A 26,776-nucleotide genomic window follows, 5' to 3' on the forward strand; every position below is an offset into this window, starting at 1 on the left:
TCCCCAGGGATGGGGGCAGCTGAGCGCAGCCGCATGCTAGAGGGGAGCGGACACCGCGGGAGGAAAGGGGCTGGGAGTCGCATCCCAGACCCGGGAGCTGCGCGGGGAGAGGGGCAGGAGCCTGCGCAGCACGGACCCCGCTCCGCCCCAGCCCAGCCCAGCCCAACCCAGCCCAGGGCGGCTTTCCCGGGCTGCAGACGAGCCTCTCCCCGCAGGGCCCCGGCGCTGCCTGCTCGCCTGCGGCCCCCCCCGGGGCTAGGCCCCGCCCGGCCCCGCTTCCCGGCCGCCTCCGGGGGAGGAAGAGGCGGCCCCGGTCCGCCGGGCGTGTCTGTGCGCTCCCCGCTGCAGCGCCGGCCGGGCCCGCAGGCATGGGCATGGGCATGGGCATGGGGCCGCGCGGGTGCCCGCTCCCCCTCGCCCTCGCCCTCGTCCCGCTGCTGCTGCTGCTGCCGCCGCCCGGGGCGCGGGCCGACACCCCCGCCAACTGCACCTTCGCCGACCTGCAGGGCACCTGGCTCTTCCAGGTGGGCAGGGGCCGCGGCGCGCAGGGCCGCCACATCAACTGCTCCGAGCTCGGTGAGTGCCCCGGCCCCGGCCCCGGCCCCGGCCCCGGCCTCCAGACACCCCTCCCGGCAGAGCCTGCTGCTCCTGGCCCGGCCCTCCCTCCATCCCCCACACCCCTGGTAGAGCCCATTGCTCCTGGCATCACCCTCCATCCCTCCCTCCTGCCCTCCCTCACATCCCTGGTAGAGCCCATTGCTTCTGGCCCAGCCTTCCCTCGACCCCTTCCTCTATTGGTAACACCCCTGGTAGAGCTCGTTGCTCCTGGCATCACCCTCCATCCTTCTCTCCATCCCTCACACCCCTGGTAGAGCCCACTACTCCTGGCACCACTCTCCATCCCTCCCGTCCTCCCTAACACCCCTGTCAGAGTTCACTGCTGTTGGCCTGGCCCTCCGTCCTTCCCCCCATCCCTCCAAACACTCCTGGCAGAGTCCACTGCTCCTGGCGCTGCCCTCCCTCCGTCCCTAACACCCCTGGCACAGCCCACTCTTCCTGGCCCAGCCCTCCATCCCTCCAAACACCCCTGGCAGAGTCCATTGCTCGTGGCCTGGCCCTCCATCCCTCCTGTCCTCCCTAACACCCCGGCAGAGCCCTCGGGGCAGGGTGGATTCAGTGCAGCCTCAGCCCCTTCCTTTCCTCTTCTCTCCTTTCCTTGATCCCCTTCCCAGCAGATTTGTGGTGTCCTTTGGGCCTCTGGGGACTCTGGTGGGATCGGGCCCTGTCTCTGTTTTCCTGAATGATCATGTGTTTGACAGTGCCTCTCAAGACAGCTGAAGTATTATGTGCTTGCCAATGTCTTTCACCCAACTCCCTCCAGGATGGCCCGGTTGGAGTCAGTGGTGATTCCTCTCCTGGGAGGAAGCCTCCGTGAAGGAGCACTTAGGGGCAAGAGGAGGGTTTTCCACTGGGAGCTGGCAGGACTTCCCCACACATTATTTTCCACCCCCTCCTATAAACAAGAGATGTGTGTCATCTCCTACCAAGAGACGCTCTCCAAAATCTGGACCCTGGTGGGATCCAGCCCTGGATCTGTTTGTTTCTCTGAATTACTATGCGTTTGCCAGTGCCTCTTAGGCCAGCTCCCTTGGGGATTGCCCAGTTGGAGTTAGTGCTGATCTCCTGGGACGAAGCCTCTGTGAAGGAGAAGTTTGGGACCAGAGGAGGGTATCCCACAGGGAGCTGGGTGTGAACTGGCAGGACTTCCCCGCACACTTATTTCCCGCCCCCCATCCCCTGCTTTAAACAGAGAGCTCCTAGGAAGAGATGCTCTCCAAAATGTGGAGGCGGGTGAGGAGGGGAGCGGTGACTGCAAGTGGAAATTCCCTCCAGTCTCCCCATGTGATGCCGACCGGTACCTCACTTCCTCATAAACCAGTCTTCTGACCTCTAGGAGTTTTGAAGGTGTCTTTAAATCCTAGAGTTATCGCCTGCTTCTCTTCAGCTGGACATCTCTGCCCTGGCATGCAAGAAAGGCAGAGCATAGCAGGCTTCTGTGGTGAGAAAGTGGCTGCTAAGTTGCCTTTCCTTTCTGATGGGGGCAGAGCCCTCTCCTTGCAACCCAGTAACAATGGCTTGCTTGAAACCTGGCTGTGTGAAAGCAGAACTGCCTGCAGAACTCAATATTCGTAGAAGAAAAACCACTAAATATTAGATATGGCTGTGGCGCTAAACTGAATGAAACCACAACCATTATTTTCTGCCCAGCTGAGTGTGGGGAATTCAATAGGCTGCTTGCAAACGTGGTGGGAAAAATACCCAAGGATGCTTTACTTTTAAATTCAGCGTGCTCCAGCGCTGAGCCCAGAGCTCACCCAGAAGAGGCAGCACTTTAGTTGCACCTGGCTTTCCCAATGTCTGTATTCATCAGGAGCTTTAGTGGGGCTTTTTTGCTGCTTTTATCTACTGGCTGATTGAATCAACTTTAGCTAAAAGTGCCAAAAAGCCTGGCTGAAGTGTCCGATCTATACAGACACTGCAGAGCTGGGTGGAAATAACACAGTGCTGCTTTGTTTAAAGCATGGTGTGGGTTGTTTTTTTGGGTTTTTTTGCGGGGGAGGTTGTTTTTCTTCCATGTCTGTCAGCGCCCCTAAAATTACTTGGGTTATTTTACTTAGGATTGCTCTGCCCTGAATGTGCATTTCAAACTGAGTACCACTGCCTACCTACTGTTTTGGTGTTGTTCTTTTTATCTGTTTTTATCTGGGTATGATAGGACAGGTTCTTTGTTTGAAGTGGTTTTATTGAGGCTAATCATTTCTTCTGAAGTTGATTGAAAACCAGACTTCCTGGGAGAGGACATGGGACCTGCCCTTGAGACAGCATTAGTTACAGGAAAAGGGAGGAAAAAAACCCCAACCACCTAAACCATTTGAAATGTCAATTTCTGCTACCAGTCTGATTGGGTAAATGGAAAAGCTGAACTCAGTGGAGCTGGGGTGGGTGGTAGCGAGGTCCAGAGAAGGAATGAAGATCAGTGCAGTCCTTCAGGTTTCTTATGCTTCCTGCTGCAATTTTTGCAGTGTCTGTGTTAGGCCCTGGAGCGCTAAGTGCTCAGACCTCTGACAGCAATTGGCAACAGGTATGCTTTGCTGCAGGAAATTGATGATCCCACTGGTATAGTTATGTGCTGGATTCAGGAAACTTGTGTAGCAGCTCCTGACTAAATAAACCTATTTCTGTAACAGAGATTCAGCATCTGTTTTTCTAAACTCAAATACATTGTTACTTTTCAATGCCTTAGCATTTAATTTCTACTCCAAAAGGCAAACTTCATCCAGCAAAATATTGATCATGCCATGTCTGGCAAACTATTTTTTCTCATGTGACAAGCTCTGTCTATTAACTGGCAGTATCTTTTGTTAGTGTATGGTTAAATATGGTAGAGTAAGGTTTGTAGGCCGCACAAGAAAGCTCTAATGAGTCTATGTAACAACTGCCTTCTTCTGCAGGACCCGTGGAAAAGAAAGTGGTTGTGAGTCTTCAGAAGCTGGATGTGGCACAGGATGACTTGGGCAACTCTGGCTTCTTCACGATCATTTACAATCAAGGGTTTGAAGTTGTAATTAATGACTATAAGTGGTTTGCATTTTTTAAGGTGAGTCAGATTTTTCTTTTTTGAATATTAACCTTTTTTCCAAAAGTCTGTGCATGCTCTGGCTTTTTATTCAAAGCGCTGTGGCCCTCGTTCCAATTCTAATTCTGCCATTGGCCTTCTAGGTAACCATGGGCATGTTGCTTCACCTTTCAGCTGCTCTTTGTAAAATAGGGGTAATGAAGCTGACTGCCCTTATAAAGATACCAATGAAGTGCTTTGCAAAAGCTAGGTATATTTTAATAAGACTTGATGCTACAACAGTGCAAGGCATGGATTGCACATCGTCGTGTTCTTTCTGTGTCAGCCATGTCATAGAAGTTCTTTGTTTTGCCTTCTGTTTGGATCAGGGGAGTTGACAGCCCTTCATATGGAAAATGCTTTTCTGATGGACTAAATCAATCTCTGTTCCAGTTGAGAAATTTGGTTCTCCCTCATTTATTTGTCAGACCCAGCATCAACAGGTCTGATGTGCACATATTTGGATGGAGTGGGGCCTGCCTGGCAATGCAGACGCTGAAAAAAAGCATTAGCCAAAATATTATGTATTACTTCCCTTGACTTAAATAAACCATTTACAGACAGTGAAATAATTGTAAATATTCTCTCTGATTGATAGATTAATTAAAAAATATAGGTAAAGGCAGTGAAAAGGGTGTGTGTTTGAGGAATCTTTTATTATTTTAAAATAAATAAATATATATCTTTTCACACAGTACAGTCTAGGTGCTGTCCTCTCCCTTTGGTAGAGAACCTTTGTAGGAGAGCCAAGCCAGAAGGGAAACTATTCTGCAATAAGATGAGAGGTGAAACTTCTTAAGATGCAATTTTTTTTCCCCTGTGGATGTCCTTATTCTGGCATAAGAGTATTTTTTCCAGTTCATTATAATAATCTTATAAATCTTATTCCAGACTAAGGGGATCCCCCAATTAAGTGCCTGAATATTGTAGAATAACCTGCCCTCTCGATCAGCTTCCCTGTACGAACTAGTCCTACATGTGGAGTCATAGCACATGAGGCAGTGAGCTGAGCTGCAACTTCTTAGCACTCTAGGAGGGGCCTGAGTTTGGGGTCAAAGTCTCTTGTTGTATTATTATGCCAGTCCAACAGTGGAGTAAATCCGTTTTCCAACATTTCAACTTTAACACAGGACTGGGCAGTTCTTTCAAAGATGCTATATAGCTCAGCCAGAAGTTACAGGCCAGATGCAGGATTTCTTAGATAGGGTTCTGTATCCTGTGTTATGCAGGTCATCAGACTAGATCAGTGTTTCTCAACCCATGGGTCGCAACACTAAAGTGGGTTGCAAGAATATATCAAAGGGTCATGAACAAACTTTAAAAATGAACTCTCCTTTAAAGGAGATGTTCACAAATGGGAGTCCTGGTACAAAAAAAGGTTGAGAACCACTGGACTAGATGACCCTAGGTGTCCCCTCTGGTCTTATGCCTCTCCATAAACCTTGTTGAAGTAAAGGACACCAGTGCTCTTCCTTTCATGCTGCCAGGTCTCCCAAGTTAATTTTCTCTGAATATGATAGTTACAGCTCCTGGGCAAACACACTTTGGAGGAATTAAATCAGTGCAGACTTTGGGAGCCCTCAGGCTGATTTATCAGGTTAAGTATAAAGTTGCTTCAAGTGCCAATAAATTGAGCAGCTGAGAAATCAAATATGAACATAAGGGATTTTAAAATCTCAAAATATCAAGCAGCTGCTGAAGAAAGGTAAATAACATGGAGTTTAGCAGCTCAGTTTTACAACACAAGCACTGGGGACAGTGCTGCTTCAGTGGAATGCATGACAGGCTAAATATAGTACATCTGGCTCTTGTGAAATCAAAGTCCATTTGCAGAGTACTGACAAAGCCGAGTGACTGGAAGACAGGCTTGGCAAAAGCTCCAAACGCATTCCCGTATGCTTGTGAAAGCTGACAGGTTCCTTGAAAATGAGGATGAGGCCAATTGAGCTCCCAATCAAATTTTGATGTGTATAAACTAGGGGTGGGCAATTATTTTGGGCAGAGGGCCGCTTACTGAGTTTTGGCAAGCCATTGAGGGCCGCATGACAGGCAGCCAGGGGCAGATATATATTAACTTTCTAAAAAATTTAGGGGCCCCGCAGGCCATATAGAAAGGCCTGGCGGGCTGCATTTTGCCCACCCCAGTATAAACAAAGACACTGGAGTAAAACTGAATAATTGTTGGATGACTCCTTGATCCATTCCTGATTTCTTTTTCTTTTGTGCCTTTATTGTCAGTATTGAGAGAGACGATGTGCTGAATATCTGGGTTAGATCACTGGTAACCGTCAGGTCTCCCTTAATAAGACATGCCTAGGTTTAACACTTTGGTTTAAGATTTAGGAGGAAGTATTAGAATGGAGTGTTTTAAATCAGGCCTAGCCAACCGGTGGCACGAGTGCCAGAAGTGGCATGGGCAGCCTGTGTGCGGCAGCCTGGTGAGGGGGAAGATGGCACAGTGACTGTGCAGAAAGAGCAGCAGATCAGGCATGGAATGTAGGGCAGGGAGGAGAAAGCAGAGCAGCAAATCAGTGGCAGTCGGGGAGAGCATACAGTTTAGCTTGTGGCATGCCTGCAAAAAAGGTTGGCCTTTGCTGTTTTAAGAAAATTTATACTTTATTTGCCCTAATGGGTAACCCCATTCTCACTTTGATACTAGCAAGGTGGTTAAAATGACAGATTATAAGCAATGTAGAATTGTTTATAATACAAAAACATTGTCTGGAAAGCATGAATCAATAAAACACAGATGCTTTAGTCCTTGCACTCTGTAATATGATCCACCAATTGCTTTTCTTAGGGCTGTACCATTATTTTCAGTTTCTACAGTAGCTGCACCCTAGGGAGGTTTTGCAAGTATGAAAGATTTATTCCCCCATTGGATTCTCATTGGACCTAGTCTCCCCATAATATTGGATTAGATATGAAACAGCCTACAGAGCCCGACACCAGGTTCTCACTTAGTATACGTTAACATAGTTTCCTTTAAAATAGTGAATTTACATTCACACCTCTTGGGATCTGGTCTACCTGCCTTCTGCAGAGTCTCTGGGAACAGAGCCATTTTACCAGCCTGTGGTGCTATTCATGCTCCTGCTGATAGTGCTCTATGAATGCTTATTTTAAAGTGTTTAGGAAAGGCCCAAGACACAGAAGCAAACCAACACCCTTCCTCCCTTGGAAGAGGTGTTCGGCTATTCCTGTAAAAATAAAATGGTGATGAAAAGAAAAACAGGGCTTGTCTTTCTTAGCTTTGTGATATGGAAAGAGCACTTGAAAGTTTGAGATTCCACACCCCCAATTTGGTGTTCTTTGGTTGAGGGGGTACTTAACCTTGAAAATACCTAAGAATGTAAAATCATCTTCCTGTATCTTTTGGAAAATGCAGCACTGCGGACTAAGATTTTCTTTTTTTTTAATGTTTTTGTTTGGTCCATAATTGAACAGGGAACAAGTGTTTGCTCTTTAACAAAGAACCTTCCTTCCCACTGATACGTGCAAAAACAGCTTAAAACATTTTCAAAGTGCTGAATAAAAGTCGCTTCCTCAGTGATAACCATCTAGCCAGAAAGGTCTTCTAGATAAAGAAGAGTATACAAGATCTGCATTTCTAATGAAAACATCTTTATTCTTCCATTTACTACTTTTTATGTCTAAATTCCACCCCCACCCACCTTTTTCAGGTTATTTTTTTTAACTTCTATGTAAAGTGAGGGGAAGTAATAGATAGCAACGTGCTCCTCAATGATTGCATTTACACATGTTGCTTATGGCGGTGTTGTTACTATGCTGTTATTTAGTGCTTCCTTTTGGAAGTATTAAAAGACAATGCAGTAACAGTCTATACTGCGCCGTGCATGCCACGCCATACATGGTTATTTTTAGACACGATGTCACCATAATGACATGCTATAATGAGGTAGCGAGTTGCTATGGCGACATAGCTGCAGTGTCACAATTCTTGCCTGTGGATGCTACATCGCTGCAGTGCATTGCTACGGCGACGTAGCTTCATGTGTAGATGCGCTCACTGGCATTTTAGCAAAGAGAGAGAAGGTAAATGCCAGTGTCAATAGCATCTGGAAATCATTTAGAAGGCAAAGGAATTTTATTTAGGAAACTTGTCTACACAGTGAAACTGGCTGGCATAATAATTGCTGAATAAGCTTTTCTGTAATAGTTTGGAAATAACCCTGGAAGCCACCACTGGAACAAGTTTCTTATAAAAGTGACTGAGGATAATTACCCACAAAACAGCTCACAAAACAAGTAATGTTTTATCGCTTTTAATGATGTGTTATGTGTCCGAGGGTTACTCCAAAGTAGCTAAATTAAACCAGAATGGTTGCCCTGGGTAAACCCCTGCTCAGTTTCCTTATTTTTTTAAATTACAATTTTTCTTGTATTGCTTAAGTGAGGCTGTGAAATTGGTCTGCCTTCCTGTCAAATTAATTCAGCTGCTGTTGCTCAATCTGAAAGAGGGTTTGCAATTTTTATAGCAATGCATCGATTCACTGTAGGAAGGGTGCCTGGCTTATAAGGACTGCCTACTACGTTTTGTTTATGGTGCCTCTTGACTATTCCCTGTTTGAAAATTTGAGAGTCAAATCCTCAGTTTTAGGCCTCTTCTGCATTGCAGATTTGTCCTGATTATAATCATGTGGTCAGCCACTAGGGTAAGTTGCAGGTGTGTAATTCCATTATACTTAATGCAGGGACAGATCCACGTAATCTCTGCCAGCATAGTCTAAAAATTGGTATGAATTGCTGGTGGAGAAGACCTTTGGTCTGAAAGTTCCTCCATCCTTTTTAGTATAGAAAGGGTGAACTACTATTAACTCCAAGTTGCATGGAGGTAAGTGGTATAACTTTTGTTTCCCCTTTTGGTTTAAAATAGGTATATTTTCCTGTGCATAGAATAGGATGCATACAGAGGTTACAACACTGCATTTTGCCATATGTAAACACAGGAAGTTTGACCATTATGTATGTCTGAGATTGACTTTGTAACTGTGTTCTTGCAACCTACTTACCAGTCACCCACTAACATTTCCTTAGGATCTCACTGATTTTACAAGTCATTTGTTCTTGCGCCTGGGCACTGTGGGGAAATGACTCTCCAAAGGAATGGACTCGGTGAGCTTATTCCATATATTTTTGTAGCTTGCTTTCTCTAACTGTTTCCTTGCAAAGGAGAACCTGTTTCTTTTGCTGTATTATAGAAGAAAGACCATCTCCATGTATGAATTTATTTTTTCCGCTTCAGCCTCTGAACCATTAAATATTTGGCAACCTACTGCACTTCCATGAAGGCCCCATTTGCTCTGAGCCCAGATTATCATACTCGAGTGCGACTTGTAACAATAGTCTTAAGCACCAGTAAATTTGTAGCATGCTGCAAAAATCATGTCCTCCTAGAGATTCAGACCTGAACTGGCAGAGTAGCTTCTAACTCAGGCCTTCCCTTGCATGATAGTAACCTCTCTGTTGCTGCAAGGCATCTGCTTTCAGTGGCCTTTTATAAAGATGAGCAATAAATCTCAGCTCCTAAAGCTGAATACACACAATGAATGCTTGAAGAATCCCAAAAGCAGAGGCATATTTAGTTTATTTAGAGTGAGCATTGTTTCTTCAGTAGGTCCTGAAATTTAGGTCCGTATAAGACTGTTGTCAAGTCTCATATTGAAACCTGCTTGTACGGTCCTGATAAATCCAAACCTGCCACTTCCCGTTTAAACGAGCTCCTGTAATACTGGGCTCTTTCTGAAGCTTATCCTGTGCAATAAGCCACCTTCAGCTTTGCAGTGTTACTGAGGAACAAACCCAATTATCAAGCTTACTTGGCTGAAGCCACTGAATTCTAGAACAAAACATTATTATCCTTTGGTTACCAAGTTAGAAGCAGCATGTGGAGCAGAGCAGAGTTACCGTCAATCACCCCATTCTGGGTGGAAGTTGCTGTTTGTTCTCATTCGGTCCTTGGCTGGGCTTCCCTCTCAAGGGACCCTGCTCCATGGTTTGCCTCTTCTTAGAGAATTATTTATTTCTCCATCATTCCCAGCTAACTTTCATAAAAATATTCTGTATTTTTACATCCTCCCTCATTATATTGGGAATCTTTGTGCTTTATAAGTATTGTTATATAGCTTTCTAACCTTGTTTACTATTTGATCTCTAGAAACACCTGGAAAATGAGTCCTTGTATCAGGGACTTTCCAGTTTGAGTAGCATTCTCCTGCTTATTGGTCTAGCGTGTGATATGCTTCACCCTTGGCAATTTATAAGAACTTCCCAAAAGAACAAGTGGCATTTCAAGGAATAGGGGTAGGGAATGACCCACAATAACCTTACGATGCACACCTTGGCATCCTGGGAAAAAGCAATAGAATGTTTTATCCCACGTACTTCAGCAGGGCTTGAAGTGGGACAGTGGACTTGTACGTCTGTAGGGTCTCAGAACAAAACACTTTTTTCCCAGGATAAACATAACCTCTACCATATTTACTTGAATACAAGACAAGTTTTTTTCCCTCCACTTGGCATGGGGGGGGTTGGGGGGGAAAAGCCCCTTGTCTTATTGCATATAAGGAAACCTCATTAAATTCATACCCATTGTCTGTTATTAAATTGCTGCTAAAAGCTCAGAAATAGAAACCAACTATGAAGTTGGTTAAATGATGTAGACAACACTGAACATGACTAAAACACTTGGCCTATTCTGGGCAAATGTGCTAATGGGAACCTGTCACAAAGATAGATGAATGCAGCCCATCTGAATAAGGTATATGGTAGTGCCCCCTAAGTACAGTCGCTCTCACCCACAATTGTTTAAAGTCATAGTGAGCCACTACACTGCATACCTTTTGACTTCCCCTTCACTCCCACAGCTAAGCTGTGTCTTTCTTTCCTATTTCCAATTATTCCTGTTTCTTTTCCAGCCTTAAATGGTTTTGGATTAATATCACGCCTAGCTTGTGCAATATATAAGTAGGTGCCAAAGTGCAGTTTTAAAAAAAAATAAAATAAAATACATCAATTTTGGATGTAGTAAGTGTATGGATACCATGTGCAAAGTGCTACAGCCATGTTTAATGTCAAGGTCATTGTTTTCAATTTTGCTCTTCACTTTCAGGGAAGGAGCTGCTAGGCAGAAAAGTTGGGGAGAAGCAGAGAGCAAAGGGTCTACCTGACCCCCCAGGCTTATCTTCCATGCTGTAGCAGTGGGAAGTGCAAACCTCCCTTGAATTCAAGGCAAATCTCCAATAGTTAGATTCTTTACCTGGAAAATTATAACAAATTTGTAAATTTTCCATACATAGAATCTAATTGGGGAGGGAGGGTGTCATCTTATGATCAGGGTTATCTGTTTGAATTGAATGTAGTATTTACAGCCTTAGTTAGCCCTAAAGGCTGATTTTTTTTTTTTTTGAGCTAAGAAACTTATGGTAAGGGCTTGATTATTTTTGTGCTATAGTTAAGGTTTAAGAGCTAACCTGTATCCTCTGAGACTGCCAGTAGATCCTCTAGCAGAACTGGGAAAGACGAGACTGACATTCCTGATACCCATATTTTTTTTTTTTCTTTAGAGAGAGTTAAGGACTTCATTATCGATTGGGGTCTTCTTAAAAAGGGCAAAAATCCAGTTTGTGTTGCTTTTTAAAAATGAGAGCTTAGATTGTAGAGTACAAGAGTGTAATGGGGGGGGGGGGGTCTTGGGCCTTCAAGACGGGTCACTGTGAATGCACTTTACTCAGAAATATTTAGAACTGAACCTTCTTAGCATTAAATTGGCTGATGCCCCTTAATTCTGCTAATCAGTTGGAACTAACCTTTGTTTGACTTCAGTAGGTTGATCTCAAAACCTGGGCATGCACATGCTGTTTGCTTATCATTAATGGGCAATATAAATATATTTTAGTAAACCACCTTCTGTTGTGGAATGGCTGGCTGGTCTGTTAAAATGCTCTCTTTTGCCAGTGCATAAATAGGTTGCCTCATTTATGGAAATAGTGACTCTAATATTAAAGCAGCGAGACTCCGTGTTATGTTTCTCTGGGTAACATGTTCTGTCAGCATTTAAGCATGTACAGCCTGTTTCCACAACCTAGAGTCCTGTTGAAATGATGTGTTTTACTGAGATATTTATTTTCTCTCACTATCTTTCTGTGAAAGTTCACAAGAAAGAAGGAACAAAAAGGGAAGAGGTGGTGCTAGGTATTTCAAAAGTTAGGTTGGCATAATTCCTCCAGTGTCGAGCCCTGAATATGTTCCCCAAACTGTCTCTCTACAGTTGCCCACGCTGGAAGATTTGACATGAAAGATACTTTGCTTGATTCAAGATGTAGCACAACCCAATAGCAAGAAGTCTTTAATTCAAGGCAGTGCATCAGACCAACAAGAACTTATGAGTTAGATTCAGGAATCCCTTTCATATCTATGGTTCTCCATAGGTCACCTTTTCACCTCAAACTCTGAAGTCAGAAGAATTCATATTGGAAACTAGATTCAAATTCCGAGCAATAAGGATAATTATCCAGTGGGAAAGATTACTGTCAAATGCAATGAATTTTAAGATTGGGCACCTTTCTGAAGCACTGTTTCAGTTGCAGATGGTATGGATGGATGCTCTTCATTCATATTTTAGGGAAAGGGAGCTTTTGCAGTTGCATGTCCTACTGAAGGAAGTCCTTTGGTCTGTGCTTTTATAGGATGCTCATAACAGCCCCTTCTAGCTTTTAAAGCCTGTGAACTTGTGCTCTTAGGCTGGAAGAGGTAGCAAGATGTTAAGGGTTTTTAATGTTGAAGTATTTGATGCTGTGCCCTCTAGTGGCCACTGCTCTCTGTAGCTCTTTTTTTGAGAACAAGAACTGTCTTTAAAGCCAGGCTGGAGGACACAGTGGCACAGTTTGATCTTGTGGCGTAATTTTTTCTGTTGGGGTAGACAAACCGATCTTAACTGAATGCAGGTTGCCAGCATTTAGAGACAAGCTGATGTCAGTACCATTAATTAAGTCTGCTAATGCTTATTCTGGTCTTTAATCAACTAAGTAAAATTTCATGTTCTCAATTTTCATGTAAGTAAAACTAGTCCTTTCTTTTAATGATGACCTGGAAAAGATTGAAAACAACCAACAGAAAAACAGGCATACCCCTTTTTAAGCTCACTAAAAGAAAAATGCCAGAGTGGCTTGTGATGCTGCTTTACTTATTTTTAACAATTACTGTCAGTCTGGCAACTGATCCTGGCTGGTTTGGGTGTAGAGGCTGGGGGGTTTCCAAGAACATCTGTACTTTCTGTCCTCAATTTAAGGAGCAGAATTATTGAGTCTCTTATCAACCTCTATCAAAATCTGACTTGGTGAAAGCTAGAGTAATTTATAACTAGTCTGAATAAAATGTCTGTTTTCTCATCCAAAGCTATGCCACTTAAAGGTAGATTTAACAAAGTAGCTAACAAGTTAAGAAAATGCAACTGATCTGGTCTAACCCAGGAATTTTAACAAGTAGCTAACAGATTGCAATTACTGTTTTCATTTCTAGTGAATGCAAAACCCAAATTAACCAGCTACTTTATGATTTTAGTATATTGCCTAGGCTAAGGAGGAGGGTAGGCAGTGAGCAAAGCTTCTTCTCCCTTGTCTTTTGGATGAAAAACAGGATTTAAAAATACATCTTGAAGAAATATAAGGTCATAAACCCCATTTTATTCCCTCTGCTGCAGATTAATCTTTTTCTGAGTTGATGAGAAATCTGTTTAGATTTTCACTGGTTTTCAAGAATGTTAACTGATTCTTTAAAAATAAAAATCCATGTTTACATATTCCAGTGAATAAAAAAAAAAAAAAATCTTGGCTTCTAACAGTACCATATGTAAGATATTATTGCAGGAGACTGAAACTCCTATCAAAAATTGACTCGTTTTTTTCTAAGAAGGAGCCTTAGACCCTTTTGTCCTTTCTTGCATGGTACTGCTTTGAGTAAATTTGTGCATCAAACAGTGACACTAGCAATTTTTGCTTTAATCAAATCTGAAGAACTAAAGAATAAAATAGAGATCCTGTTTGTGTTCAGACCCACTGGAATACATGCTTTAAAGTTCTGATTTGTTGTGTTTTTTAAATGAGTAAGGCTCACATATACTAGCCCTCTCACAGGCTTATTTTAAGCTTGTATGGTTCAGAATCTGAATAGCCAGGTTTTCACAGAACAGAAGATAGGCATTCACTTCAGACATTTGACATGGCTGTTAAGCAGCTGTTGCCACCATCTGGTTTTGAATGCAAGGCAAATATTATAGACTGTCTAGCTTGTTAGAATGAGGATAGTGAGCAAGTCGCATATGGGTTGTTAAGATTCAAGATCAGTACTCATGATGAGCAGCACTCTGCCTAGGTGTGTTTGTTCTGCGGTGGCTTTTAGAAAGCACGGGTAAGCATTGATTACTGAGGCTATTATGTAGAGCCCAATACAGTGCGCTCACCATGACTGATTAATAGTGAAGTCAATAACTTTCTAATTGTGATGCAGAATTTTGGGGTTTTATCAACACTATTGTGGAGAATTCCTCTCAACATTTCTGCTATAGAGCAAATCATTGCCTCCCCCCAGGAATTCAGCTGAGTGCGCTTGTCCCTTGAGCGCAGTCTGTTTATTTCCACTGTGAGATGGGCAGAGTAGAGCAAGGTAACACTAATGCCTTTCAATGCCTCAATCTGCTCCCTTTAGGAGGAGACACGCTTGTGTTGTGAATGTAGAAGTACTACCTCTGCAATCCTGATATTGGTAACAAATGTGAACTTTATATGTCATAAAACCAGTGGAGGATTAACACTCTCCAGCTCTTCCTCTTGGATCCTACTAGACTTAATTATATCGCCAGGTGTTCTTTTCCTTCAGATTCCCTGCAGAGCCTGGCAAACGCACCATCCTTTTAGTATTTCTTTCATTGTCCTTGTTATCCCTGTACTCTCCTCTCCATTACAACTAGCATATTACATGTAGAGTGGATGTTGCCTTTTGGGGAGAGGAGTGTCAGAAAACCTCTTTACAACTCTGGCTAAGCATTTTTTACAGCATTGATCCATATTAATGGGACTCTAGCCTGTTCTGATAGTATCCTCAACTGAGCCAGCTGCAGAATGACCCAGAAATATTCTTAAACAGTTCCTTCTCCAATAAGGAGGACCATTTGGACAACACCACTTTTACGGGGGGGGGGGGGGCGCCTCATTTAATGTTGATTAGCTCTAAACAGAATCTAGGACCACCTGCCACTTCATGCCCCATCTTTTTAAGGCCAAGTATTATGCTTTCAAAACACTGTTAACCTGTGAAGTAAAGCTTCACTATTTTTCTGCATATCTAAACAGCAGAAGACTAGGTCATTAGGCAGGCTGAACTCATTAAATAATTTTAATTATCATCCCACTTTAAGTAGATGAAATGCAAAAGAACATACTGTTGACTGAATGTTGCCTTTTGGAGGTAGGAGCTGGGCAACAGGAAGGTGTTACAAGTTATGTTCCTGGAATAACATTTGCATGCACAAATCAAAAGATTTCAGCAACATCACCCCCCCCACCCCCCACTGAATCAACACAACTTCTAGTTGGAGTGTAACTACCAAGATGAATCAGTTTCCCTTTTCACTTATCACTTCTTGGGGAAAAAACTTACTTTTTCTTGCTTCTTGGAAATGGGAAGTTCAGGAAGTCTGGATCGTGAGATACTAGCTGCCCTCTTATCTTTTTACATGTCCCCAACAAATCTTGAAAGAGCTGGCTCAGTCTTGTGTGGGCCCACAGCTATATCACTTGGGTTTCCACACCAAGCTTATTGCCAGAGTACCTGAGGAGTAACATAAATGCAGAAGATTATAATGCCCTGCCCAGATGCCTCTTAGGAAAAACTGGGACTAGGTTAGTAACTGTGGGAGCTGATCATGTTTTGCCCTTTTCAGAAGCCATAGATAGAACAAGATTGTGTTCTTGTTAGAGTTCATAAGGCTCACTTTCTATTTATTGTTGTTGTATGGACTGGCTCTTCTAGCTGTCTGTAACTTATTTAGCAGTTCTACCTTCCTCTGAATTATAGTAGGACACCAGAAATGTTCATTCATACCAGTGTCCTCTAAACACCATCTAGGTTGAAAGAGCCTGAATATGTGGACAGAGTTTCCTCTGTTATATAGTCAGTATGTAGCTGTAATGTGTGCAGGTTCCAAAACCTGACATGTAGCAAAGTGCAGGTGTTGTGTCTCTGCAGTGCACAGGATTTAATGTGGTTGTACATGTATTACATTAACCTAGTTCTGCTTTGCTTTACAGTACACAAAAGAAGGCTCAAATGTAACCAGTTACTGCCATGAGACCCTTCCAGGATGGGTGCATGATGTACTTGGCCGTAACTGGGCATGCTTCCTTGGACAAAAAGTGTCTCCTTCTCCCTCCAGCATTCATGTAAACCAGTTGCCTCTCCAGAAACTAAAGGGAAGGTGAGAGCAAGAAGCGAATGAGGTTGCTTTCAACCTAAGCTAATCGTAGCATCCAAGTACATCTGTTAATGTACAAAGGAGGCCAAATTTGTTACCTGGAGCCATAGTTAAAAGTTCATTTTTTGTACCTTTTTAATTAAGCATCTTTCTGAAGTGGGCATCATTCTTTGTCCTTAATGTAACTTTAGACTGTGATGTTATTAATCCAGCTGTATTATGGGAATGATGGGATGCAGATATGTTGCAGCTGTCTTGCAAAGCCTTTTTGGTAGTAAGAGCTTATATTGTATTATCACAGCATTTGTGCAACCAGTGAGAGACCAGCCTTCAATTCCAACCTTTCTGTGCTGTTTCCAACTCTTTTTGCAGGTTTTCAAGCAGACCTTATTTGCACAACCTTGACTTTGTGAATACAATCAACACTGTTCAGAAATCCTGGACTGCAGCAGCCTACAAGGAATATGAAACTCTGACTCTGGAAGAACTGACTAAAAGAGCTGGAGGCCTCCACTCCAGAGTCCCTAGGTATGAAGGTGTTCTGCTTGTATCGCTGCAGAAGGGTGACTTCTTGGCTGTTAAGAATCTGTCCGTCTCCCTAGGGATCTAGAGAGTCGTGCTGATTTCTTGGCAGTTGAAGATTTGGCTCCTAGTTCAGATCAGATTATATGCAGTCCAGATGTAGTCAGCTTCCCAGCTTTCTGATGGAGTGCCAGTGTATTCCCCGGCTTGATTCCTGATTATCCAAACATCTGGCTTCTATCACAAATAGAATTATTTCTGGCTTGATTTTTTTTTTTTTTTTTTGGCTTACTAAAATGTATTAGGGAAAGAGGTTGTGACAGGGTAGAAAGTATGGGTTTGGAATGACAGCTGGCCCTTTTTAAGCACCAATCACCCAAGGATGAGCATACACCTACACCAGCAGGTATTTTTATTCTTTGTTTAAAACGGACAGTTCATAAATTTCAGTTCCACAGCAACTCTGGTTAAATATATAGGAGACCCAGTTCCAGGGCACATCGTCTGGGTTGCTGTCTCTGTGGATGAACTAGGGGAGAACACTGTTCTGGCATGCACAGTTAAGGTGAATTCAGGGGCTCTGGCATTCCACAGGAGCCAGGAGAGGATGTTGTCAGTCTATGGTAACCTTCAATTTCAGCACAGTTTGAGCAAACTTGTAAATGGTTATAGCAATTATCTGCTTTGAAAAGTCCCATTATGCAGCTGCCCCCTGGTGTCAGCAAGAAGAGTGTTATTATTATTATCCCATCCTCCTTGCCTTTTGTCTTCTCCAGTGCTGTAGTGTGGAGACTTTTTTCTCTTTCACATTACAATCACTGATTGTTTCCTCATGTCTTGGAATTGAAGTGGCTTTGGGGAACAATTTCCATTTAGAATCCTTCCCAAATTTAACAAAGCTGACTTCTAAATTCCACTGAGTAGAGGGATTTCACCTTTTAAATACAAAATGCAATTGCTATTCCAATGAAGCTGAATTCTAAATATTTGATCTGTGCATGAAAATACCACTAAGATTTCCAGTTTCAAGGGGTGGTTGTAAGTAGTTGTGTTTCCTTGCAAGCATAGGAGAGCAGCAATAGCTATAGAAGCCTCTGCATTTACAAGCATTCTTCTCTGAAAGTGGTTTGGATGCTAGATTTCTATCCTGCACTATGTCCACTACTTGTACTATGTCAAAGACCTGCTAAAAGTAGGAAGGTGGCTGGGTGCTTGGTTTTTTTAAGATTACCCAGAATAAATTTTTTACTTGTACAACTACAAATAGCTACTCATTATCCATGTACTTCAACAGTGGGTGAAGGGTGGCATCTACATATAATAAATAAAGTGAACACCACCAAGAGGCAAGATAAGTACAGCTGGCATCCAGGGTATAGCTGCAGCCAAAGCCTGTTTCAAGTGGCCATCTTGAAGTTTAACTAGAGTTATTAAATGTTGATAAGCACTGTTCTTGTCTGCTCTTCTGCATCTATAGCTGATTCATTTTGTTCATATCAGGAGAGTGTTTTGGTCTTTAGGAGCTGTGTACCTCCTTCAAAGGAGTTATTTGGTACATGTTCAAAGTCTGTTCTAGGTATTTTGCACTGAGGTAATGCCAAAGAGTCACTGAGGAGGATTTCAGATGTGGGATGCAACAGGGGGCCCATCTCCAGGGGTGGCCAGGAAGCCCCTGGAGGCCAAGAAAATTTCTTGCACCCTGCTCTCAGGGCAGTCCACGCTTCTTTTGCCCACTGCGCCTTGATGTAAATTGTTATTAAAATACAGGAGGCTGCCCTGATCTCCTAACGATCCCCAGGAGTAAGGAGTTGATGCCTTGGGCGCTAATTGCATGGCTCCATTCCAACATTACACTATGCCCAATGCTTCTCAGGTATTTTGAATCACTCAAGTGAGACACATGTCCCTGCATGTCCAGGGCACCACAGGCCTTCCTTCCCTTGTTGGGGTCTTAGCCTTCCCAGCTTATGCCCCGCTACTCTGACCGGTCCCGTAGCCAAGGTCCACTTTTCTAAGCTTGGCTGCTGGGCCCCAGCCCCCATCTTTCCCTCTTGGGCACTGGGCCCTGGCCCCACACACTGCCCTGCTCTGGGCTCAGAAGCCTCATTTTCTGCTCGGCTCTAGACTCTGCTCAGCAGGGATTCAAGGCAGTCACATGCCCAAGGGGGATTAATGGGACCTCCAAGCTACCCCTTTAATCCCAAACCCAAACTACCGGTCTAACATAAAATAAGGGCCACTTGTCTGCATAACAAGTCTCTCTCTCTCTCTCTGCCCCAGGTAACTCTCTCTTGTTCCCAGGTTTTCAGTGCTGCTTCATTCCAGTCCCACCATAAAATCAGGAGCCCTGTCAGGAGCTCCTCACTTCATGACTCTTGGGGCTAGGTTTTTTGGCTGATTTTATATGGCCGACCTAAGACCTCTTCCAGTCGCATGCTTACAGGCCTGCACATAAAGCCCTACAAGGAGAGACTGAGGGACTTGGATCTCTTCAGCCTCAGCAAGAGAAGGCTGAGAAGGGATCTTGTGGCTATTTACAGATTCATTGTGAGGAGGGAGCAAGGAATAGGAGATGCTGTTTACCAGGGCATCCCTTGGAATAACCAGGAGCAAAAGCCACAAGTTGACAGAGAGCAGATTTAGCTTGGACATCAGGAAGAACTTCTTTATGGTTAAGGTTGCCAGAATCTGCAATGGGTTTTTAAGGGAGGTGGTACTTTTCCCTACCTTGGGGGTCTTTAAGAGGAGACTGGACAAGCACCTGGCTGGCTCCTATGACCCCAGTGCTCTTTCCTGCCCAGGGCAGGGGCTCGGGACTCGATGATCTATTGAGGTCCCTTCCAACCCTAACAACTATGAAACTATACGACACCCCTGTTGGCTGACTTGTCTGTAGGACTGTTCTTTAAGCCCCATTCTGCTGGCTGCCCGTGCTACAAAGACTCTGGCCTGGAAGGGGCCGTGCTGCTTCTCAGTAACAGGGCTAGGGTCCCCTGTTACAGGGGGACCTCAGAACTTTTGGACTGATTTAATTGCCCTAACCAATTTAATAATATACTCCCTTTGCTGTAGCAGGGATTATGAATATTTTCCTTTTTTTTAAGTTTTTCATGCTACTGAAGCCAAGGAGTGATCACTTAGACATGTCACCCACTCAGCATATGTGGACACTACTCCAAACAGCTCACTGTAGCTACTGGTAGAGCTAGGAAACAGGCTGTGGAAGCAAAGGCCTAGAGTTGTCAGTGCTTTATGCACTCTAATAGTCTTCTGTCTAGACCGTGACATGTTAATATCAGAAGTGTATTCTTCTCTTTTTAGACCAAGGCCAGCACCGCTAACACCTGAAATACTTAAACAAGCTTCAAGTTTGCCAGAATCCTGGGACTGGAGAAATGTTAATGGTGTCAACTATGTCAGTCCTGTGCGAAATCAAGGTACAAGATTTTCTTTGTGAATCTCTATATAATGAAATTGCCTGGAAAAAAGAACCACTTTGCTAATCGACTGGTTGTGGCTGGCAGGGAAGGTCAATACTCACTTTGGACTCAAAGAGGGCTTGAAACAGTTTCTGACTCTTCCTGTCAAACTAGAGGATACTCCTTTCGATCAGAGCGTCTGAATTACTAGAGGAGTGAAAGTAATTTACCAGAGCACTTTGCATGGTGATCTGCATCAAATTCTGTTTGTCCAAGCTGTCACAATGATGGATTTCTGGTATCTCTAATATTAGAATTGATACAGTTCAAGTTCAGTTATTAATTCTTCCACTAATTACAGCTGACAGCAAATTATCATACAGGTTTAAGGAATAACCCTCTAAAGGATTGCTTCTACCACCCTCAAGTCTCATTACTGTAAATCATTTTAGGGACAATTATAGTTACGTGATTGATCTGTTGAGAAGTAAGTGTTGGTTTGAACCTTGAAGTGTGAACAGTGCTAAATGTCTGACACCCTTATACAATGAAGGCCAACCTTTTTTCTTTGCTCATACAATGGGAAAATCTATTACTGATTACTTAGCCTGAAAATCTATGAATAATTTCTAGTCTAGATTTAAAATTAGTTTGGGGCTACTGTTTTCCAAACCTTCCTATTGATGAAAATGGGATACTGTCTGCCATATAATGAAGCCATATCCTTAAAGCATTGCTCTCTTGCCAAAGCTGAGAGAATGTGGGAAGATTGGCTCACAATCAAAGATGTTAGTAAGAAATAAGATAGATAAGAAATATCTAAACCCCTACTCAAGTGTTCTCAAGTGTTAGCCACTCTCTTTATACCTGTCCTTCCTACATATTCCCATTTACTCAAAATAAATGTCTTCCTTTCTTCAGTGAGCATGACAAGCTCCAAGGCTTTTACCTCCTGAAGCACTGTTCTCAGTATGGTCAATCTTGCTTTACTGCTTCTTGGCAAAGGGATTGCCTCTAGCTCCTTGCATTGAAACTGCAACTTGAAGATTTTAAAAAGTTTTGGGAATATGTTTGCATACCACAAGTAACAAGTCTTTCAGTCCCTCATAAGACATCAAAGGCAATGTTAATGCAAGTACCACTGATATCCACAATAATAATCTTGTTCACAGTAGCATAAAGTTATGTTGCCATCTATTTCTACTGTTGGAAAATATTGCTGAGCAAATACATCTCTGTAACAGATTGGACCTGGGGAGCTACAATTCTCAAAACTGTTCTAGCTCCTTTAATTTCTGTGCAGAGTAGGTAAAAGGATAATGACCTCCTGGTTCCTCACCTTTGAAATTCTGCACTCTTCAGTCATTATTCATAATTTAATGATCCTTTGCCACAGTGGAATCTAATGCAGTTAAGCCTCTAATTGACTTGGAATTGAATTTGTGGGAAGCATTGGACATACAACAGCTCTTGCAATTATCTTTGTATCTCTGCTGATATTCCACTTGTGTGGTGCTCATATTGGAGGCTTCTCAGACAAGTGTACTATTGCATTTAAGAGCGGGGGGCTTGAACACAGTATCATAGGCTTTCAGGGCAAAGCTGTTTCATTTAACATACCTTTGTAAAATGAGGCACAGCAAACATGTCTTTCTGTGGCTTGGCCAAGCAACCAATGATGCTCTGATTTATGCAAGAGTGGGTGAGGCCTTTCATAACTTCAATCAGCCCTGCTGGGAAAGAGCATTCATGTTAAGAAAGGGCCTTCCACCCCCTTCTTGTCAGAGATGCAGCTAAGTTCACATTTAAATTACAATACAGTTTCATAAAGTCCTGCTTTTATAATAGCCCTGCTTGTTACCCACCTACACGTTTAGACGAGGTATTTTGTTTTTCTTTTTTTTCCCCCAAACCTCCTTCCTTTTTAAATCTTTGCCATATTTCCCTCTATTTCATGACAGCAGGTAAGTCAATCAGGCACCTTGGTGATGAGCAACAGACAGAATAAGACCTCATCCAAGCAATTTCCCCTCCACAGTGAGTCTCACATTCACAGGTTCTTTGTGCATTATAGAGAATGCCGATCAGATGAAAGCATGAAAACTGAATGGTGACACTAAATGTTGGTGTAGAACAGAGGCTAGGAAGACTTAACTTGTAGTTGCCTGGCAGCAGAGGACAACTAAGTACCTCTGGAAAGCCTATGTAATTGTTGGCTCCTTAGGGGACGATAATTATAAAAATCCATTGCATCAAAACATTGCATTTACATTACTGGACTCTTATGTATTCTTCTCAAAGCAGCTGTAGAGGTGGAAATATATGGGGAATTTACAGTTCTGAAACGACAGATGGGCTGTTGCTTATGGCTAGAGTTCACTTGATACAGATTGTACCAGGCATGCCAAGGCCCTATAAAGGGTGGTCTGTGAAGTAGTTGGTTGAGAGCATCCTCTCTGACTTACTAATGCACGTGATCTTCTGTAAATATGTGAACATTATGAAACTTCAGAACTAGCTAATTAAAACTATGATTTTTTTTTTTTTTTAATATTTTAAAATAAGAAAGCATATTTAAATTTCTTTCAGGAAAAAAGCATTCTCTTTGATCACCTCAGCTGATCTTATTAAGGATTCTCTACATATTTACCTCTTTTTAAGGTTAAATGTACATTGAGAGACCTTGCTGAGTTTTTGAAGCCTAGCTTGCAGTCATAGGCTGCATCCACTTGTTTCCCCGGGGACAAGAAGCAGTGCATGCCTTTTGCTGCTGCTTGTCCCCAAGGAATGCCTATGCCACGTACCGTCCTGTGTGCAGCAAGTTACCCCAGGTGGGGTAGGAGAAGCCTGAGCCTTACCTGAGGTCCTGGGGGTCTCCCGGGGCTGCAGCAGCGGTGATCCTGCCACTCAGAGCCTGACCAGCAGCTGGAGCATGGCTCTGGCCAGCCAGGTGTTGGGTGGCATGTGCTACCCATGCCTATGCCACTCCCCTTTATTTTGCAGAGGTTTTTTGACCCCTGCATCTCCAGTGGTCAACACAAACCCCAAACAAACAAAAAATACCACACTGCTACATTGCAGCATTGAGAATGCCTGAATGTGTGGCGTTGGCACCGCAGACATGTCTGCAGTGCCATATACCACACAGCCATTCTCATCTGGACGTGGCCATAGTGTACACAGGGGGAAAAAAGCAAGCATGGTTTAATTCATTTGGTGTGATGCTAGGTTCATGTCCATGCAGCATACCAGCCTTGTTTAGTTTATTGATATACTGCATTTCCTGTTTTTCCCCAGCATCATGTGGCAGCTGCTATTCCTTTGCTTCTATGGGCATGCTGGAGGCACGAATTCGCATCCTAACCAACAATTCCCAGACACCAGTTTTTAGTACCCAGCAAATTGTGTCCTGTAGCCAGTATTCTCAAGGTAAGTGCATTGAATACCAAAGTGTTAGTCTAGTATTCAGCGGTGCAGGAGGAATACTCCATCAGATCTAACTGCACTAGTGAAATCTCTTGTGATGGATCTGTAACCAGTTTTTTAATCCTGCCCTTGGTTTTTGAGTTAGAAAGATCATTTATTTGCAGTGAAATGGGTACCTCCATGAAAGCAAGAAACCTAAGCTGTTGGAATAAGTTGACATCATGACTGAGAAATGTGGTTAATTCTCGACTGTCAAACTGAATGACTATATTTTGTGGTAGCTGATTTCTTTGACTACACCAGAGCGGCCTATATTCCAGGATCATTAGCATCTCTTCTGCTGTTTGCTTGGGCATGTCCTATTGGCTAGAATCACTGGTGGGAGACTGGCTGGCCATTTGCCATCTGCTCTTCCTCTTTTTATTCTACAAAAACTCTTAAAGGCATCCATGCTCTTCACCTGCAGCCTGGCTGTGTGCAGCAGTAGCTGGAAATGAAAGGAACCTGCAGAGGGAAATATAGTGAAGTAGGATACAGGATGTGAACTCCATCTGCAGACAACGGAATATCTAGGGGAGTCACTAAAAGAGCCAGGTTGCATATTGGGCCTTGGGAGGAAGGAACCAAGTATGCCAAAACAGTAGGCAGGTGGAGAGGAAAGGAAAAAACAAAAACAGTGACTAACTTACCCCCCCCTCCTTTTCTGAAAGGGCATAGTTCCCATAATGACAACTGGAGTATGTGGTATTTTTTTAACTGTAGGTTTTCATGAAAATAATTCAGTTGCTGTAGTTCACAGGGCATCATCCTAATCAAAAGTAGAGTAGGAGATGGCTTGTGTGTTTCAGAGGGGAAGTTGGGCTATCTTCTGAATAGACTTAGGAACACTTCTCTGTGCTGGAAGTATGTTAGGCAGTTTTTCCTCTTTTTCCAAGTTAAGGTTGGGGAAAGGGAATGACTGTCTTCAACTTTAATGTGCATTTGCTGTGGTCACTCTGATATGAGATGTTGGGGATAGTAAAGATTTAAGCTAATTTTAAAAAATGTTTTTTGCAACCTAATTCAGGAGACTGATCATTCTCTCTCCTACTCCAAAAATCTCCCTGAGGAATAACCAGATACTTTCTGACTTCTTAGGTTGTGATGGTGGCTTCCCATACCTCATCGCTGGAAAATATGTCCAAGACTTTGGTGTGGTAGAGGAGGATTGTTTCCCTTACACAGGCTCAGATTCTCCATGCGTTTACAAACGGAACTGTTATCACCACTATGTGTCTGAATACAGCTATGTTGGAGGCTTTTATGGTGGCTGCAATGAGGCCTTGATGAAGCTCGAACTAATTAAAAATGGGCCAATGGCTGTTGCTTTTGAGGTTTATAGTGACTTCATGTACTATAAAGGAGGGATTTACCATCATACTCAGCTGCAGGATGAGTTCAACCCTTTTGAGTTGACCAATCATGCTGTCTTGCTTGTGGGCTATGGCAAAGATCCAGGTACCGGTGAGAAATTCTGGATAGTGAAAAACAGCTGGGGAACTTCCTGGGGTGAAAATGGTTACTTCAGAATCCGCAGAGGCTCTGATGAATGCGCTATTGAAAGCATAGCAGTGGCTGCAACTCCTATTCCAAAAATGTGAATGTAAAGCTCTTCTGCCTGGTGCCTCAGTTGAGAAACCATAAAAACATATTGATTATGTTTATGTACTCGGAGAATTTTACTGTAGTGGTTTGTATCTTAAAAGAATGAGCTTTAATGAGATTCAGTGGAATAAAAGTGAGCAGTTTTCACTCACTATCAGTAAGGACACTTGAAAATACTGCTCTTTGTTTACAACATACAGGGCACATCTACATGTGCACATCGACTGCACAGTAAATATGTCGACTTATGCAAACTTGAGTGTAAACTTGATACCTGCATCGTGTAGGTATCAAATTTATGCCCAATTAGTTACGGCGGAGTAACACGTGTAGATGCCTTACTGTGCAGTAACACTGTGTGTGGACTGACTTTGGACTAACTTTAGTCCCAAATCAGTCCACACATAGCATTAATGCTCCTTAACACCTGCACATATAGACGCCAGCCTAGTGCAGTAAATTTAAGCGAGCGTAAATGCACGTGTAGACGTGCCCACAGAGACTGGCCTATATTTTCTATATAGAGACTGGCTATAAATTGCCTGAGAACACAATTGCCATTAGATAAACAATAGTTGACAATAGTGGTAGTTATTCATCATGGTTATAAACACAATCATTTTGTGATTTTTGTTTTGTATTTTTTTTCTTCTTTGGACAATCGTAAAACTGTACATCTTGGAATGAAATGACTGCTACAAAAATCTATAATTACTTAAAAGGACACTTGTTGAATATTGTGCCTTACTTCTGGGAAATCAGGAAATTGTTGCATTTTAAAATTGGACACAAATGTGTGTTGTGGAAGACTATTACACTGTGATTAAAGGGAAACTTTAAAGCTTTAAAGTGTTTGGCAAATATGCAGGCATAATGTCACTTGGGAAACTGAGCTTGAAATTTCATTTTGCCTATCTGGCTTTTATTGAGTATGTGTTTAAAGTTCTGTTTTATTAATGCCCTTTTTTAATTCAGTGCTGAGCATATCATCAATAAAAAAAAATCTGACTTCATTGCTGTGGGCGCTGTTCTTACATTCTTTGCCTTTCTATTGCTATGATCTGTACCAACAGTTTCAAAATTCAGAAGGCATGTACTATCTTTTTAGGATAAGAGGCAGATTATGTGCATGTTGGGGGAAGGGAGAGGAGAGGAGGGGAAGGGAAGATTTAAAAATAATTTTGGCTTCCAACAGATTCTGTTCTTTGTAGGTTCTTAGGCCAGTTATTAAATGTTGTTGCAGTTGAAAGAAAATGCAAGTGGAATCTTTGCATGGATATAAATAAGGCTTAATATTGACTGTTTTATTCCTCTCAGCCAGAAAAATCAAATGGGACAGGTATCTGTTCTCTTGCTTCATGTGAGCAGAGTCAAATCCTAAATGAAGAACCCAATTCATATACCTACCTCCTGCTACTAGATAGGGGTGAGTGCCCTGCTGTCTATCTGCACAATTGGTGCAGGTTGGCTTTCAACCTTCATGACTGATGCATATAGTTAATCTGTTTACTTCTGTTGTTCACCACTGGATCTCCCAGTGTCAAAAATAAGTGCTGCGCTGCAAATTAGCAGTGTGACAAACACGTGCACATGCACATC

The 26,776-nt window shown here is 42.9% G+C and overlaps 1 protein-coding gene across 1 annotated transcript; it reads left to right on the forward strand.

The window, feature by feature from the left end:
• Positions 1–243: 243 nt before the first annotated feature.
• Positions 244–26,190, forward strand: CTSC (cathepsin C). The gene is made up of 7 exons (XM_006273025.4): positions 244–576; positions 3,513–3,658; positions 16,003–16,169; positions 16,539–16,694; positions 20,010–20,125; positions 23,405–23,536; positions 24,671–26,190. The coding sequence occupies exons 1-7, from the start codon at positions 369–371 to the stop codon at positions 25,171–25,173; spliced, it is 1,428 nt and encodes a 475-aa protein (XP_006273087.2). The 5' UTR covers positions 244–368; the 3' UTR covers positions 25,174–26,190.
• Positions 26,191–26,776: the final 586 nt, after the last annotated feature.

This window comes from Alligator mississippiensis, chromosome 1, assembly GCF_030867095.1.
Source record: "Alligator mississippiensis isolate rAllMis1 chromosome 1, rAllMis1, whole genome shotgun sequence".
Classification (NCBI taxonomy): Eukaryota; Metazoa; Chordata; order Crocodylia; family Alligatoridae; genus Alligator; species Alligator mississippiensis.

Bases quoted from the DNA above. Each gene is read 5' to 3' on its own strand.
- CTSC (XM_006273025.4), top strand. From the start codon at position 369: ATGGGCATGGGCATGGGCATGGGGCCGCGCGGGTGCCCGCTCCCCCTC. The intron at 20,126-23,404 runs GTACAAGATTTT...GTTTTTCCCCAG, and splicing joins CAGTCCTGTGCGAAATCAAG to CATCATGTGGCAGCTGCTAT. The intron at 23,537-24,670 runs GTAAGTGCATTG...CTGACTTCTTAG, and splicing joins CTGTAGCCAGTATTCTCAAG to GTTGTGATGGTGGCTTCCCA.